Below are 19426 nucleotides of genomic sequence, written 5' to 3'. Positions count from 1 at the left end.
ACATTATGAAGCAATCACTTTTTTCAAATTGGGGGATATGGTAAGATTATATCTTTTATAATTTTGGTGAATGGAATAGCAAAATAATATCGGAAAAAACGTTAATTGAGAAGGCTTAGGTTGTAGAGAGCTTAGATCCCTATCCAGAAAAATGTCGTCTTGTCTTTTTTTTACCGAAATTATTATGAGTCATCTACTAAAATATCCAACTATTAAGTCACCAGCGTGGACAAATATATTAAATCATGGTATGTGTTCAGACAACAGCGCGCACGCCGAAAGAATATCCCCCGCCATATACTACGCCTTCTCTAAAATAACTATTAAATTCTGGGATTTACGTGCCAATTAGGACCAAAAAAATGCCATTCCTCAATTTCTGCCGGGGACAACGTATGGTCAATCCGCTGGAGTTACATTATGTATCAGACCGTCTGGTTTGGAACGAAGATTCCACGTCACTTCAAGTATCTGTCAGTCGTGTCTTGTTGACGTTACAGAAATTGTTGTGGATTATCCTCGCTTTTAGTGATTACTTAAAACTTTCATAATCCAATTGTGCGTCGTACGTTGAAACTCTGATTAGTAGGGTAAAATACACCATGTCCTTCATGCGATACACTAACCATAACGTTATGTCATATCATATGTACACCAACCTTATTAAGTACCGCATTATAGTCTATACCTTCGGTAGACCATGTACGAGGTTTAATAAATACGTCATTCACGTAACAATTTAGACATTTAACTCATGGTAACTTCTCAGGAATAACCATAATTTTCAGCTAGTAAGGTATGCTTGGGAACTCACGAGCAGATATTTTAATCATACGCAAGAATTCACGACTTAAATATTTTGTTTCTCCCATGTAACGTTGCATCATTACCTTTCTTTATTCATGTTCCCTTGACCAAATAAAAACAACTACATTTCTGGAACTGCCAATTATAATGTTAAACATGTATTCATATCATTAGCATACACAATATTTGTTTCATGAAGAACCTCATTTTTATGACATAAAAACAGAATGTCCCCTCAAGTTAATATTTAAAATGATTTTATTCCGCGATAGGATTATTCTTAATACACAATTTACATATCACTTCGCGCACGAAAACAACTCTCATTAACGAGGATAGTGCTTATTGTTTGATATGCCTTGTTTGTAGAATAAATAAAATAAATAAATAAATAAGCAACATTTGATATAGTGCCCTATCTACATAAGCCACACTCAGGCGTTTTACAGTACATAGATATATAATAAGAGGTGTATTACAATTACACAAATGCAATAAATTCCTCCAAAATGAGTAAATAAAATTTGACCAATAGAAAGGAGGAAAGAAATGTGGGTGTGAAAGAACAGGAGACAAACTTACACTTTTTTTGTCAAACTATGTTTCTCCATGGCTCTTCATTGATGAAAGAGCACAGGCCTATCTACCGGCTACAGAATTCTATGTTTGCCGTTTGTATACAAGGCAAAAGCGTTCTGTGCTTCAAATTACCTAACATATATGAAGCGGTCGATCAGATGTTTTCTACAAGGGCCTGCAACATCACTCAATGTTCCTCTAGTGTTTTGACAAATGCGTCTTGGTTGCTCAATTGAAATTTCGGCATTCATGCTGGTGGGATCTTTTCATCACAGGGCTCTGCCACGAGTTCATCGTCACGGAGGCCGAAAATGGGAAAGTACTTTCTGACATCGGCAACAGGCACTACATGGTTCGTAGTCTAGGAAGAACTTCCGTCGCTGAAAATACAATACAGAAAAAATCGTTAGAATATGATTGCTGTCCGTGTATCTTTGATGATGGGCATGTACCTCAAGATGTAACGCCGTGATTGAAGTTGTGCTTGCATATATGTGTTCTAATTACTTTTCCAAGCGACGATATGCTTTTCATTCAAAAGCTAGTAGCGTTTTTTGTATATCTATTTTTAGTGTAAAGAGTAAGAATGCAAAGTAGGACACAAATCCCCAGTTAATAAGTTTCCCTTCATCAGCCGCGACGTCATCAAGATAATCATGTATCATTTATAATTGCTTGTTTTGATGTCTCCTTAACGTTCCACTGTCCGGACCGAGTTTAATTTCCGAGTTTAACCTTTTATGCTGACGCTGTCATTGATACTGTTACTAATTTTAGTCGACCGGTTCGAAAGGTAATTAAAGATGAGATATCGTCAAATAGGGCACCAGCAAAGACGGACATAATCACAGTGTTGTATCCTAGCTACCGAAACCTGGATATCAATGAAACAAGATATGGTTCGACCAGTGTAAACCAATTCCATCAGATTTTCTTGAATCATAAAAAAGAGAATGGAAAACAAGATATAGCAGGAGACATGAATTAACCCACCTACGTATGATCAATCTAGTGACCAAAACGTCCTTGTCCGTCAACTTAACGTCAGTTGGAGGAAATATAGATGCATCGATATCAGTCGTAAAGTGGATATACATGGTGTCACTAAATTGATTAAGCGGATATGTCCTAGCCAATCCCACAGACGATGTGATTGGCTTGTAAATTTATTTCCCACATTAATAAAGCACAGGTTTGATGACAACGTCTCTGAATTACACATGATCTTGTAGCGTCCAGTTCCTAATTACGGCGGGCTGGGCAGCCTAATGTAAATATCAAAAACCAGTTTATGGCAAAGACGTCACTGGAGTGATGAACCGCTCTCTAGGTACCTCATGGTATAATGTCGCCCATAAGGTCAAATTAACACTGTGGATATTTAGGTACACATTCGTATTGTTTGTTATATGTCATCTCGTCTGTTCTCTGCCGGAATCACTTCGTGTGATTGTGATCATATTGGTGTGAAAATATTACAAAATTATCGCACAGTTTGATTATCCGAATCTGTCACATTGTCTGAATAGGCTATCCCTTTAAGTCTACGTTTCATTTCGATTTTCTCTTGACGCGTGGCAAATCTCGATATTATTCTAGACAACAGATATATTTGGATATACTAGAATGTATATACTGATTGATTTGTTTGTCTGGATTACTTCTTGACTCTGATTTCCTGTCATGTGGCACTTAACAGAACACTATATAAAACCCTAAATCTTTTATTTTCTTGATATAAATGTATTTACAACAATCATATGATAATATTATACACGTTAGTCAACTACGTAAAATATTTTCATGTCAGTATTATTTTATCAGTAGATATAATTTTATGTATGTTATTCCAATTACCACCGTTCCCAGCTAAAATGACTGGATGGTTGTATCACTGGTGAAATTTGAAATAAAGAACCATTGTAATGATAAAGGGAAATATAGTGTAGGTCCTCAAAATCGCTAACTGGACAATGGTACAGCCGAGGTCAGGGGTGTTACTGTAATACGATCATTAGACGTAACCATCAATCGTTGGATTCAAAAGAATTAACATGGTTTAGGCCATTATTACAGCATTGGATAGGTGTATTCACGTGGGTGATATTATCTGGTCGATCGTGGTCCACCAAGCATTGCTTGGTCGCGGATTACTGCATAATAGGAACCTATCACTGCTAGTAACATCTACCATCTAGTTCTTCAACATAAATTAAAACTACATGAGTGGGTTGACACCTAAACCCTACATACTTGAACTTGTTTGTATCAAGTCCTGGACTTCAAATCGGTGGTCCCCAGATCATATACCAAAATAAAACCATACTTTTTTTCTTCAAATGTTAAAAACTAATTAATTTTGAAAATGTGTTTTTAATGTTTTGTTCATAATAGTGAATCTTGATAGAACGGAATCTTATACTGTGAACTGATATGACTGGAATGCAAATGGAAATGATTACCAATTACATGACCGCTGATGCAATCAGACACTCGAGCGATATATCCTGTTTCTTCAGGGTCGCGGTTTAGGTCTGAACTGTTTTAGAATATTTCTGTAACATCTGTTTGGAAGAAACCGTAAATAATTGACGGGATCAGATATGTCTAAAATAGATGACTCTAACAAGGGGTCTGCTGCTTGGAGCAACCTCTCATTGCATGCGTAGTTCACACAGAAAATGACAATTTCATGAAAAGGGAAAAAGATCTGTCCCTATATTACTAACAAGGAAGCATAAGGAAAATAACTTTTATTTGAAAATAACCATCATTATTAAATGCTCTTCTTGTATTTACTATTTGGTGAGACGACTAGGCCATATTTTACACGGTGTTTCCTTTGTGAGGTAAATCATTCATACAACCAATGTCGTTGGTTAACCCATGATATAGGTGCGATACTCTTCATTTAGCCAGATATATATAGTATTATAAGCATATAATTTGAAATGCCTAGAGTAAGCTAACGAAGAAAATATATAAAGAAATTCAATTATTTAACTTCTGTAAGTTTGTTTCGAATGAGGAAAATGGAAAGTTATCAAAATTATCAATTAGATAGAGAAAATAAACTGGGTCTAATGTTGGATTGGGATCAGACCCATAACTTAACTGTTAATAATTATATTCACATTGAAACGATTATAATATTTCATTAATGTATTTCAACCTTTTGTAAATGTAATTTCAGATTATGTATTGCTAAAAATATCAAATTCATTATACCTGTGTTTTTCAGATGAATTATGCTTCATTACCTAAACAGCAAGTAACATATATTTTTCAACGTGTAGTTTGTTAGAGCTTGAATAAGATAGTGATCTATTTAATCCCAAATCTTGAGAAGTATGTAATTAAGAACATAATGTCAACTATATAATTTTCCATCTACGCTAAAGCTGCTCGACCATATGCATGGAAGTTGTTCCATCGACTGATGATGGCTTATGTTGACATCAAACATGACACAGGTACGCAAACAATCTGTCTCATAACTAGTGATGATTGACTTACAACAATCGAGCACATCAAACCCTTGAATGTATGATGCCAAAATAGCAATGATAAGCAACATTCGTTTTCTTTCTTTTTAATGTTTTGTTTCTAATTTTTATATCACAATCGTACTCAACAAGCCATCTCTCCAGCTGATGCCTGCTTGATGTCGACACTTCATATAACCATAGTACTCAGCAAGCCATCTCTCCAGCTGATGCCTGCTTGATGTCAACACTTCATATAACCATAGTACTCAACAAGCCATCTCTCTAGCTGATGCCTGCTTGATGTCGACACTTCATATAATCATAGTACTCAGCAAGCCATCTCTCCAGATAATGCCTGCTTGATGTCGACACTTCATATGACCATAGTACTTAACAAGCCATCTCTCCAGCTGATGCCTGATTGATGTCGACACTTCATATAACCATTTTACTCAGCAAGCAATCTCTCCAGCTGATGCCTGCTTGATGTCGACACTTTACATAAACATAGTACACAGCAAGCAATCTCTCCAAGCATGCGTTGGTTGATGTCGACACTTCATATAAAAATGATATTTAACAAACAATCTCCCCAACTGATGTTGTTGAATGTTGACACTCCATATACATTGGTAGCCAAAGAAGCTATCCTTCAACTGAAGTCTTTTCGATGTCGACGCTTCATATAAGAATGGTACGCTTTGAAACATTTCTCCAATTGATGTCTGTTTGATGTCGATACTTAATATAAAGATGATACCTTACACGAATCTCTCTCACGGATGTCTGTTCAATGTTGATACCCCACATATATTGGTTAACAAAAAGCAATATCTCCAACTGATGTCTGTTTTATGTCGACACTTCATATAAAAATGATACTTAACATGAATCTCTCTAACTGATGTCTGTTAAATGTTGCCACTCAACATAACAATGGTACACAACAAACGGTCTCTTCAATGTATGTCTCTTTGATGTTGACACTCCATATAACAATGGTCAGCAACAAGCCATTTCTTCTACTTCTAATGTCGAAACTCCAAAAACCGATGGTAAACAACACACCATCTCTCAAACGGATGTCTGATGTCGACATTCCGTATAACGGTAAGCAACAAGTCTTTTCCGCAACTGATGTTTGAAACTTTTCACCGCTACTGATGCCCAAGTCCGCAAACATTAAAGAAGCGATTCACAGCTAGATTTCAATACAGCTGATGGTGTCTGATGTAAATATCAAATACCACAATAGTTCACAACATTATCTTATCGACATCCTTGGTGATAATAAATGTTCCTTGGTGATATCGTTGCAATAACCCCTTTAGTTCATTACGACACTTTAAGTAAATGTTTAAATACCATTCATCCTATTACGAACATAAATGATTTCTAGTTCCCTTTCTAAATATTTGATAAATAGTTAAGCATTGTTCAATAATTTTTCATTTTATTATTACCGTTATCCATCTATCTTTAGGAATACAGCAATGTCTTGAGTCATTTAGCCATACTGAAAGCGTTATGAATATTAGACAAGATAATTGGATAACATGCCAGATTTCAACGCATGCAAGCAATATAATTTTAATGGTATGGTCTTTAAATCATCAAAGAACGTATATTTTATATAATTCTATCGATAATTCATACAATATATCCTTTGCATATTTATTACTTATTTAGCTTATGGTTGAAATCGTACACATTCAGCTCTGCAATAAAGCTACCATTAACGCGTACGGTAGTCGCCATTTTATATATTTCGATGATATACAACTTGTCTACGAATTTTAATCTTCTCGAAAAGTCACGATGTGAAGAATTCTTTACGGGTTTACATCATTTAAGAATTTTAAGGGACAGACACGAATCTTCATGCATGTCATTCACTTCCCTATCAAATGTCTACACCTCACATAATTCTGCATCGTGTCTAGACATTATTAACCGATGTGTATTTTCAAATTATAGAAGCAGATGTGTAATAGCGTTTCTAATTATTTCAGTATTAGCACTCTGATGATCAATAGAGGACATTTTGTTTTCTAGTTGTAAGATTGGTGTTTCGGTAAACAAAGACTTTGTATTTGCTGCATGAACATATACTGCGTCTTACGCTACAGTGAACATGTATTGCTCTTGTTTGAGGGACACATGACTATTTGTTCATCCGAGGAGACCCGTGTTTTCCAACAAGGGTAAACAATAACACAGAGTAAAAGATGGAAGGTGATTTAGCTGAAGAATTTTGATCGTGTAAGGGAAACACGACGTTATCTTTTCTTTTCAGTCGTGTGATCGACTTAATCCCAGTAGACAGCCATGGGGGTGCGGTGTTATAAAATATACACACTTGACCTATACCTATGTGCTTACTTTAATGAAATAACACAGTTGTGTAAACTTAATTAGGTATTCCTCAGCATATTTTCCGAAAAGATAGTACAATATATACTCAAGCAAACCGGATGTTAACGAAGAGTTCAGTGGGAAACCGTAGTCCACGGCGTTACCGTTGTGCAATTGTTTATCAGTCAAGGAAAGGAACAAGAATTTCTTGACACGCCAGACCCTCTGCAGAGGGGTTCTTTGGAAGCACATATCCACTAACAATATGTACGAGAAGCCTTCAAGACAGGCATGCAATGTTCAAGCTATGTATATTGTACATGATTTAACGTCAGAATTGAATGGTAAACATATCAATCGGCATTGCCAAAACCGTTTAGATTCCGTCTAGTATTACCTTGTTACGGCTTCCGTGTTCCCATTCATGTTGCACGTCACTTTGTAAAAGGAATTATTTCCTGTGACGGAATCAGAAAATGGAAAAGATTAATCTAAGCGATTGCTAGAATTTATCGCATGTATCAACATGAATACCGCGCACACATTTGTGTGTTCTAATAATAAGTTCTACGGCTGTCTGTAGTGGGTATTGGCGAGAGCACAGACAGGCGAGTTGTTCGATTGTAAACGCTTTCAAATGTAAGAGATCATCCGGAGGAAATTGACACCATATAGTACTTTAATCATACAGCAAGAATATATTTCTTTTGAAGTAAATAGAAAAATGAAAAGTCCCTTAATTTAAATACCTCGGTAGCGTGATTTGTTTATCGTGAAAAATCAGCAACTCAATATATATTTTTTCCAACATTTATTTGTAATGAAAAATTGCTGCTTAACACAACTTGCAGTTTGACGTATTTAATGTGGACGTATGATGTAATACTCGACTCAAGTGAATATAACGTCTGATTGATACATGATTATAATGGTGTCGTAACTGTGTAAATAGAAAATTAATTAATCAATTACAAAGTGAAAAAAATATTTTGTAATTCTATGGATATCGAATTCCTTTACATTTAATCATGAACTCATTAATTGAGCAATTGCTACAAGCTGTTATAATAATGTCGATGCCCCTTGAATTATTTAAACTTAATTTCTAACATATTAATTCATTAATTAAATGGGAAATACAATTTAATCTTTTAATGCTATTTTAATCCTTCACCCTTACTCATATAATACTATTAATTGTACCAGAATCCCTTTATTACCACCATATCGTATGACGTACATTGCTGAGCACTGAGCAATACATTTTCGTCATGGCTATATACATATGAACGCTATAAATGCACAAGTTTCACCACGATGGGCATGATGGAAAAGCAGTATCATAGTCGACCAATTATCATGGCGTCCACAGTTTCTCCCTTCAAAACAACCATCTTTTCATCTGTACGCGGTGGAAGCATGAGTAAAGCATTGGCTGTGGACATGCTTAGTAGCCTACTGCTCATCTGGCTCCCTGTGCTGCATGCAAACGGCAGGTCCTCTTTGGGGTCCCATTTTAGCACAACACGGTGGTACTCTGGGCGGGGATCAAGGTGAATATCTTTCTCTGCCTAAAACACAATAAAAGAATATATTCTGATTAGTTGTAACTCTTCAATACTTTTAAGTATTTACCTTTTCTATTTCCACGTCAACATCTTCGAGACGCTCCGTTTAACTTTTCAGAAATGATCATATTTTTAATCACAGGTACTAATTTGTAATTAAAGGTCCTCCGTCGAATATTTGATTATGTACAAAATTTTCAAATTGTTGTTACACGCACATGCCTATTATTCTAATGACCTCAAATAACATGAACTATGGTTAACTGGTACTCATTTGCATTAAAATGAAGATTATTTACTCATAATATCTGTATTATATGAACGACAAGGCATATAATAAATGGTTATAGTTCATGTCCTGGTATTTTCACTGTCTTAGATCACATCTTAATACTGTAACTGTTCTTATTTATGTGCGCTCGAATTTTAGCGTATTATCGATTTTTAAGAGATAAGTGCATCGATGAATTGGCGCACCCCGAAATAAACAATTGATAATGATAAACAAGAACTTCAATTGCCCCATGGATAATTTAGAGCGATGATTAACGCGTGTGAAGTGCTAAAATAGGATTTCCTCTAAAATATATCCGTTTACAGTAACTTTATAAAAATGCACTTATTATGGTTTAACAAAGGAGTACACTACTTGGTTTAAGGGTTTGCGTCTCGTAACAATTTAAGTAATATAAAGACGATATATCGGATGCTTGGACACAAAAGAACCACTCTAATATGCCAACTCGCTGAAATTCTCTACATGAACGTGTAAGTAAGCGAGAGACACGAAAGGGTAGTTATCAGTAATGAAATGGACTCTAAAAATCAATTCGATTCTCTCAGAAGACTGCTTATGAACAGACAAGGGGGAAAACCCGATTCGGCAAAGGCTTAATATAAGTCGCCTCCTCGTACGACAAAAATGTACGATAAAGCTGGAATATTCTTTCCCCCTAGACATACACAAGCAAACCCCAATCTAATAGAATAAACGTAGAAAACGAACAAAATGAATGCATACACACTTTTTTTTAAACCGGAACGCAAAGTCGATGACATTTCAAAAACTATAAGAGAAATAGATGAGACACTATAATATTAAAAGAAAAGACACAATTAACCCCTAAAAGTGGAGGAAAACCTTTAAGTTCTGGAAGGGTAAGGGTTTCTTGCATCACATGAGGCAACCTTTACGAAGTCCCGAGTAAGATCAAGATAAGGATTCGTTCATGAACTATTGAACACAGTGAACACTGTCTGATCCAATGACGAACGACATCATGTAAGCAAAAAAAAAGGGGGTAGAAGGGTAAACCAACCGCAAAGGCAGTTAATGTTACTGGACCGTTCTAAGCCAGGGTAAACGATCAAAAATATCGAAGACACTCGGTACAAAAGCATTAGAATGAACACTTAATTTCTAGACTATTTTAACATGTTTGACGTTTACTAATGCTAATGATAAAACACTTACACAATTGACGTCATGACGTCATTAAACATATAAAGTAATACATCTTTCACTTGCACGCTTGCACGAGCGAACATATTTGTCTAAGCCTTAATATTGTTTTCAGACAGGATTATTATATTATCAAAAACAAAATCCCCTAAATTGAGTTAAAATATGACATCTGTTTTTGTTAAGTCAGACATAGGGATTGTTAAACTTGTCTGAAATAGGGAAAGATTACCAATGCTATGTACGGTATCGAATAACTTGTGGTGTGGCACACATGTCTCTTTAATTTGTTAGACATTGTCTGCATATCTCACATACAAACTAATTTCAAACCATCTCAAGTGTGCTGGCAGCTTAAGCGAAGATGTATTCTCTCCTTCTTTAGGGGTCGATGTAGTACTCCTTTTCACATATGTTCGTTTTGCATATCTGAGTGTATTTGCATGTCGAAAAGTTTGAGTACATCTTCCGGAAAAAGGTATCATTGCTATTTTATTAGCACAAGGTGTTTAAGTTTGATATGCGTCTGGTTTGCTTTAACATATCTCAGGATAAGTACCAAAACTAATGTTGTACTTGGATACAGTACAAGGTCATATCACACATGTAGACTAGGATCACGGTAATGTGTTGACTAGTTACGTTAAAGGATGCCACTTACATGTAGCAAAACAGCGAAGAATGTGAAAACTCCAAAGTTGAAAAATTGACATGTGTAGCCAAATTACTTCACTTTGGAAAATGAAGAATGATGTCGATTTTAACACATCTCAGTGTTTGTACACTACAAAGACTTCTCATAATTAAGCTGCACTCTTTAACAGAGCTCTTAAATGTTTGACAAATCTTCCCGTTAATCGAAACCTGCCAAAAGGTCAAGTATTTTTTCGGCATAGACGTTCGCTGTAGTAAACGCGGTATTGCTAATCATGCCAAACTATCGCTATAACACTCCCCCACCTGCAGACAATTAGGACTTGCTTGTATTCGAGGTTTTTCGTAGCTCAGACAACGCTTGAAGTAAGAACAATAGAACAAACGTAACGTCTCCTTATTAAACGACAAAGATTAACTTTTTTTCCAAAAGGAAACAATGACGACAAAAGCATATGGAAGCAATTTACATGATCTGATCGCTTATAAAACAAATTCGCTCAAGCAGAGAGTTTCTCTTAAGAAGGTCATTCCATGACCACTTACTCTTTTAGAAAGGTGCTGATGCAGACCTTTGTGTTGAGCAAACCAGGCGAGAACACCCCTATCCTCGTTTCGACAAGTCATCAATCACCTCGTCACAAAAACTGTTCTTAAAAGTGAATAAGCGAGCCTGTTACACCTTAATCCACATCTTTCCTAGACTGTCTTCGATAAAACTTAAAATCGAGTCATTAATCTTTAACACATCAAAAGGGTACAAAATGTACAAGTAATATTTTAAATTGTGAATTATTTAGACAAGTAATCAGTTAACCTACATGGGTACAGTATTACGGGAACACACATTACGACCATGCACAATCGCAGCAGTATAAAGGGGAAATCACACAACATGAGCCCCATGTTGTAAATTGGAAATATAAGGAATGTTGTGTTGGTGGTTGCTGCCAATCATTTTGAACGTTAGCGAATACTGGATGATAAAATAGTTGCATGCAATTTGCGGACATTTGGGAAAACAAGAGACCCATGGGCCTTAACAGTCACCTGAGTTATGTCAAACAAATGATGCTGTCGATGTTGCCAAATGAAAAAGAAATCATTTTGTAACAAAGGCAACTTGAATTACATGTAATGCCAAAGTAGTGTGAAAGATCTGGGAAGTATATGTACTATGTACAAATAGTGGTTCTGTCAGTCAGCTGAATTTTGGTAAAGCACCTTAACACTCTTCCATCTATGAAGAATATTTGATTCTAACATATCTGGATCCTGAGAAGAAGATTTTTGAAATTTTAGTTAATTTGACAATTTTTGGCCCCGTCCCTCAAGCCCTAGGGGCTTGGGACCATATAATTCACAATCAAACTATATTAAAGTTTACCCCCTCTCCAGGGGGAAACGTGAGACCCCTTGGTCATGCAATTCACAATTGTGGTAAAGCACCTTCAATCCTTCCATCTATGAAAAGTATTTGATTCTACCATATCTGGGTCTTGAGAAGAAGATTTTTGAAATTTCAGCCAATTCGACCCTTTTTGGCCAAACCAATCAGCCCATTGGGTTCAGTCAGAGCTGATTTGTGTATATCATCAATCAGCTATCCTATACTGATAATGCTAACCAAGTTTGAATTATTTCCAATCGAAATTAAACAAATGCTGGTCCAAAATGTGATTTCCCTATATAAACTAAAGTAAAGTATACCCCCTCCCTAGGGGGAAATATGTGACCCCAGGGTCATGAAATTCACAATTTTGGTAAGCACCTGAAGACCCTTCAACCTATCAAGAGTGTTTGATTCTACCATATCTGTTTCTTTAGAAGACGATTTTTGAAATTTCAGTCAATTCGACGCTTTTTGGCCCCACCCGTCAGCCCAATGAGGTCTGTCAGTGCTGATTTGTGCATATCATCAATCTTCTATCCAATACTGATAATGCTAACTAAGTTTGAATTAATTCCAATCGAAATTAAACAAATGCTGGTCCAAAATGTGATTTCCCTATATAAACTATAGTAAAGTATACCCCCTTCCCAGGGGGAAATGTGAGACCCCAGGGTCATGAAATTAACAATTTTGGTAAAACACCTGAAGACCCTTCAACCTATCAAGAGTGTTTGATTCTACCATATCTGTGTCTTTAGAAGACGATTTTTGAAATTTCAGTCAATTCGACGCTTTTTGGCCCCACCCGTCAGCCCAATGAGGTCTGTCAGTGCTGATTTGTGCATATCATCAATCTGCTATCCAATACTGATAATGCTAACTAAGTTTGAATTAATTCCAATCGAAATTAAACAAATGCTGGTCCAAAATGTGATTTCCCTATATAAACTATAGTAAAGTATACCCCCTTCCCAGGGGGAAATGTGAGACCCCAGGGTCATGAAATAAACAATTTTGGTAAAGCACCTGAAGACCCTTCAACCTATCAAGAGTGTTTGATTCTACCATATCTGTGTCTTTAGAAGACGATTTTTGAAATTTCAGTCAATTCGACGCTTTTTGGCCCCACCCGTCAGCCCAATGAGGTCTGTCAGTGCTGATTTGTGCATATCATCAATCTGCTATCCAATACTGATAATGCTAACCAAGTTTGAATTAATTCCAATCGAAATTAAACAAATGCTTGTCCAAAATGTGATTTCCCTATATAAACTATAGTAAAGTATACCCCCTTCCCAGGGGGAAATGTGAGACCCCAGGGTCATGAAATTAACAATTTTGGTAAAGCACCTGAAGACCATACAATTTTGGTAGACCTTTGGCAATGGAAGGTTTCTGCAAAATTTCGTTGAAATTGTTTCAGGAGTTTTGGAGAAGAAGTCGAAAATATAAATTGTTTACGGACGTACGACGGACGACGCAAGACGCCGGACAAAAAGCGATCGCAATAGGTCACTTGAGACCTCGTCTCATTTACCACCATACACATCAAAATTGTGTATTTTTTTGTGCTTATGTGCATTGTCAATTTGTCAAAAAAGTTGTCAATTTGTCAACAAAGTTCAAATATTGATTGATAAAGGACAGTATGAGCCATATTATAAGAGGAGTTATGTTCAACAAAATGGTAGATGACATATTTGCATTAATATCAGTTTTTAAGAACTGAAACCAGTCCTGCTGTGTATAATGTAAGTAGTTTTGCAAAATGTATGATATATTGTAACCTACTGGCGAGTATATCATGCTAAGCTTTAAGTAATACATTTTGGTGAATAATCATATATTAAAATAAAGTAGGACTAGTGATGAGAATACGTGTACTGTGTAGGTTGAAATAATGATGCGTGTACTTTATCATTTGTATAAAGTAGGACTGGTGAATGGCTGTATATGTCTAAGGTAGGACCGGAGTTTACTCCTATAACATGAGAGGCCGCTGGTCGGCCTTTTTTCTATCGGATATGATTTTGCCGAATGCTACCTCTCATTTCCTAAGCACTAATTCTTTGATGCAGTTTCCGCCCGAAATCCGGGCGGAACTAAATCGGCTTGAAAAACTCAATTAAGTGGTTCACAGTTAATGACACCGATGTCTACTCACGGTTCATGTAATATATATCCCATATGTATGCCACAGACAAAACTATATAATATATTAAGGAATAGAACACTCAAAATACATGTCAATGTCGTTGTAGCATTCTCTGACCTTCTATTTCAAACGGAACGAAACGATATGGAGTTTGTTTGTATTCCGCTTGATAAATATCACATGTATTCCATTTTTGGATTCACCGGAAAATCATGGCAAGAGTTGTCTGCTTCACTTGTGAAAGAGGAAAAACTTTTTTTTTTCACTTTGAAAGAGGAAACACTTTTTTTTAGGTCTTTGACACCAAATTCTTCTTATTTAATCATGGATTTATGGAAAGGAACATTTATTGGACCCTGCTGAACATTTTAATGTTTGTAAACACATTATACTTTTTCTAAATCCGAACTTTGAAAATTTGATCGTCAGCATCGGGAAAATCAGCTATGGGCAGTTAGAGGTTACGCGGCGCCTGTCAAAAGTTTTTCACCGTGTAAAACCTCTAACATTGTTGGAGTAGACATGAGGTAAGTATCTATGTAGTTTTGATAGGGTAGGGGTTTTAGCCAGTGTTACTATGTGTGTTCGCTAGACTCATGTTAAAGATATCTGTGTGTACGGTAGGACTAGAGGTAAGTATACATATGTATATATATGTGTGTGAGTAGGACAAAATGTTTGCAAATTGAAAGCTTGTAAAACTTGTGGTGAGTATAGTGTATTTATGTAGCTTATTACTTTTGAAGCAGTTCTGGCAAGTAGGGTGTATATTAGGTTATGAAAAGAAGGATTTGTAAGATTCTGATGTATTTGTGTGTCTTGTTAGGAGGGTCGGTTGGAAATTAGAAACCAATGCAATTTTAACGGTAGGACATATTGTTGCTTTCAGGAATCGCCAATGCGTATCATCAAAATAAAATATGAATTCCTTACATTGGGAGTAATCATATGGCAAAAAGATCACACGCCAAACACTAAATTGTGATGTATGTTTATAATATGTATGTATCTTTTTACTTAAAGCGTTGTCAATTCAAGCACTATTGTCAGTGTAGCTATCCCCAATTTTATAGATTTTATACACACCAATGAAACAAGCAGACAAAATGGCCGTAACAAAGACATAGCCCACCTTTGCCTTGATCACTGTCCTCTCAGGACTTACATCACCAAGCATTTTGTTGAGTGCTGGTATGACGTATAGGTTACACGTCACAATGGCGGACACGGGGTTTCCTGGGAGTCCAAAAAACAAATGCCTTCCTTTGTCGTCATCAACAGTTGCAAATGTTGTGGGCTTTCTGGAAATGGAAAAGATTCATATATATGACGTGAATAGCAAGGCTTGATAACAAAAAAATCAATATCGACTGGAAAGTCAAGAACAATTCTAGTTGCGTTCTTGTTGATATAAGTGATATAGGCTTTAAGTGCTTTGGTGTTGACGACATGATACACAAACCGGATTTTTTTCTGAAATAGAAGCAATAAGAAATGAATAGAAAAAGACGATTTGATACATTTTGTACGGTAATTCTTAATTCTACACGCAGGTGTTTAATGTTCCGAGGAGTTAGTGCTAACAACTACAGAAGTAATGTGAATTACAATAGCAATGTATTTGCTGGTCAGTCGAAAGACAGTTCGCCAAGGACGACTAATATGATAATAAATATAATTCAGTTTGTTAAACGGGAAACGAAAGTAGTAAATATGGAAATTTGATTAAGAATTTGTTTTCGACCGAATTATCGATATGCATATAGCGAACATTTATTCGACGTTATGGTGGTCATTCCATTGTATCCTAAACACAATCAATTGTAATGTACCCAATTATTCAAATTTAGTACATTTTATCGTATCTTGTTTGCTTTTCGTTAACCGCCTACCTCCTGATGCTATATACACTCACGTGCGTCATTAAACTTCCCTAACTGATCATACTTATAACAAAAACACCCGATGTAGGTCCCACTACAGTTGCGCCACATTGCCTAAAAGCAAGGCGCAATTACCACCGACCAGCGTTCGTGCTCATTGAAGAGACCAATTACTCCTTGGTAGTGTCTTTGATCTGAAACGACAGATAGCAGGCAAAAGATCGGCGAGGTCAGCCGTAGCTGTTATACCCCTAGAAATACATCTTGTAAGGCATAGTCGGGACCAATTTACTTCTTCGTTAAAGAGTCAAAAAGACTTGTACCTATTTCGTTTAAACATCAAAGACTGTTTTCTCACCTTTTCACGAAGGCTATATTTCAACTTCTATCTGTGCAAAAACATGAATAAATCCGTCAATATCATGGAAAAAGGAAACTCTTCAACAAGCGTAGAGGCAATATGTTTTGCATTCAATACATGTCGACTGTACAGGCTGATATATAACTGTTTTGCAAATGCTTTAGACAAACAGATTTTACAGAGCAAAACACAACGGCATTATACCACTGTTTAACCTTTGCTCGTTGCCACATACATTTATTTATATACGAACATAATTGAACATACACGAAATTGTTTTTTTTTTAAATGGCTTATGAATGTGTACAGGAAGACAGATACTGTACGTTCATTACCCAATATACCTACATTACGTCAGTGAAGTGTTGATTACGCAACCATCTTTTCATCTATTAGAGACGTGTCTGGAAGGAATACTAACTATAATGCGATGATCTATGTAAACACAACAGACGCAGACATATATATCGGCCAGTATTGAAAAATACGACATATTTTGTAAAAATGACTACATCAAATAATTTGATATGTTATACAAACAGCCAAAAGAGTGAAATTAAAGGAGGATGTCCCTAAGAAAAATATTAAGTAGATTTCTAAAACAAGACAGTTAACTTTTCTTAACATGGCATGTGAGATACCATAAATTCGAGGAAAGAAGATGAGTCGGACAATACGATGTGTTTAATGTATACAATCGTTTATGGATGAGAGAGGTCATACTAGACATAAAATATATTGCATACAGAACAGTTTATACCGGTTGGAGCAGTACCATACACACTACGAAGACAACTGTTCTTAGCATGAGACCAGGAGAAGTCAGAGAATGTCTACGATTAGACAGCTGTACGTAAAGCCCAGACGAGTAGGCAGATGATATATGTAGATACATGAAAACTGTACATGATAGAGGAAAAAGACAAATTAGATAATTCCAATACGGCGATTGCCCATGATAGGTAGATGGTAAACAAAACATAATATTCAATACAAACAATTGGCACGAAAGGGGACACGTCCGACAGGTATGTAATGTAGACAACAATAGACGGCCAAAGATGGAACAAAGACGATATATGAAATATAGACACCCGTACATGGTGAGAATCGGAGCGATCAGACAATATTTAGTATATCGGCAACCTTACCTGACTGTTGGACCAGACCACTTGTTTATGCGTGCTTCGAATTAGCTTGTATTAACCCCGTGACCCTGCATCACTACTCAAACATTATCTAAATACTATTCTTACCAAGTTTGAAGCATAATTGGAGCCCATCTGGCAGAGAGGGGATCTGCACATTGATACCACCCGCACGACAGCACTTCAACTCAAGAACCATAACCCTGACATTCGTTTGGCCGTTCAATTAGGAACACCTACGAACTCCAACAGTTTTAAGATTTACGATGAGCTTTATGAAGGAGAAGCCTATGAGATATATGAACTGAGCCATTCTACGAAGCGATGCCCAGCTTCACATCAACACGTTATTGCCAGTACAACTTTGTAAAATGTATGTGGTCTTTGTTGTTGTCAACAAGTTGGAAAGTAATGATGAATAAACATATCACATTTGAGTACAGGTAATCACTTAAAAAGGAATTCTAAAAAATATGAAGAAATAGATAGAAAGAAAATATTGGCAACAAATCTTCGACGACTTAATCTAAAATTCAATGTATAGTATCCTTTTAGTGTATACACATGTAAGTACACTTAACCTTTTGGCAAATACACAAGTAACTTAAATGTGCAAACTCAGAAAATGCAGCACCACAATCAAGGAAGTTACAAAAGGGTACAAATAGAAAAAAGCACATTTCTAGGAACGTCGTAATCTGACTTGTTTAAAGAGAGGGCTTTGATAGACTTTGCCTGTTGCCCAATTCCTTACTATGCAAAAAAAATATACAATACAACCTTCTGAAATGAAATCTTACTTCTTCCGATGAACTGACTATATACCTTATATATATTCTAACAAACTGCCCAATAACTTCGATATATAAGTTCAAGTTCAAGTTCAATTTGTTTATTTAAGTGTTACATATCACAATTACATTTATGTTCATTAATACATATAAAATACTTGTACAAAATATAAATCAATTCCATTGGTACATATAAAATACTTTCAGTTGGCTGTTTCCTAGAACTTAAAATAGTTTGTTTAACATAAAAAAAAACACTTGTAATAGGGATCAATATCGACATTAGATTATTGTGAGACTACCCTTCTTATTATTATTAACATGTAGGTTGCAGTGACTCGAAGTGCGCTACCTTAGGGTTGGGGAGAGCCCTACCAGCGAAGACAGGTCGCTCTGCGCCACTGCAATCATACGATGTAACTTTAATGAAAAAAAAAAATTATCAGTTAAAAAAAAGGAATAACAGGTTAAAAGTAATTGAGATATCGATTGGCTCCAAGCGGTTGGGGAGAGCTCTACCGGCGAGGGCTTCTCGAGGTCCCTTCTTAAGGTTACATTTAATAGTTTAAAACACGGTTAAAAGGGCAAAATTTTAGTATTGATCAATAATTAAGAAATTAAATAATATTTCAAGGTCTGTGACCTATGGTTATAACAGGTTAAAAGGAAATTGAAAAAACGGTTAGCTTCAAGCGGTTGGGCCAGTCCCTACCAGCGAGGGTTTTTCGAAGTCCCATCTCAAAGGTACATTTACAACTTTAAAACACGAAAGAGAAAAATAA

General features: G+C 36.0%; 1 protein-coding gene across 1 annotated transcript; it reads right to left on the bottom strand.

Moving 5' to 3' along the window:
* Window positions 1-8034: 8034 nt before the first annotated feature.
* LOC110446498 (gephyrin-like) lies at window positions 8035-19070 on the bottom strand. The gene is made up of 3 exons (XM_021491674.1): window positions 18997-19070; window positions 15594-15762; window positions 8035-8800 (listed from the first exon to the last, which is right to left on the bottom strand). Exons 1-3 carry the CDS (start codon window positions 19053-19055, stop codon window positions 8570-8572), a joined length of 459 nt encoding a protein of 152 aa, XP_021347349.1. The 5' UTR covers window positions 19056-19070; the 3' UTR covers window positions 8035-8569.
* Between the last annotated feature and the right edge of the window lie 356 nt (window positions 19071-19426).

This window comes from Mizuhopecten yessoensis, unplaced genomic scaffold, assembly GCF_002113885.1.
Source record: "Mizuhopecten yessoensis strain PY_sf001 unplaced genomic scaffold, ASM211388v2 scaffold347, whole genome shotgun sequence".
NCBI classification, from domain to species: domain Eukaryota; kingdom Metazoa; phylum Mollusca; class Bivalvia; order Pectinida; family Pectinidae; genus Mizuhopecten; species Mizuhopecten yessoensis.
The sequence above is the reverse complement of the archived record's forward strand: the minus strand, read 5'-3'. Positions and strand labels throughout refer to the sequence as shown.

Coding starts and splice junctions, on each gene's coding strand:
- LOC110446498 (XM_021491674.1), bottom strand. CDS start 19,055: ATGATTGCAGTGGCGCAGAGCGACCTGTCTTCGCTGGTAGGGCTCTCC. Junction 15,763..18,996: donor GGGCTCTCCCCAACCCTAAG/GTAGCGCACTTC, acceptor TTCCATTTCCAG/AAAGCCCACAACATTTGCAA. Junction 8,801..15,593: donor GGACAGTGATCAAGGCAAAG/GTGGGCTATGTC, acceptor ATTGTGTTTTAG/GCAGAGAAAGATATTCACCT.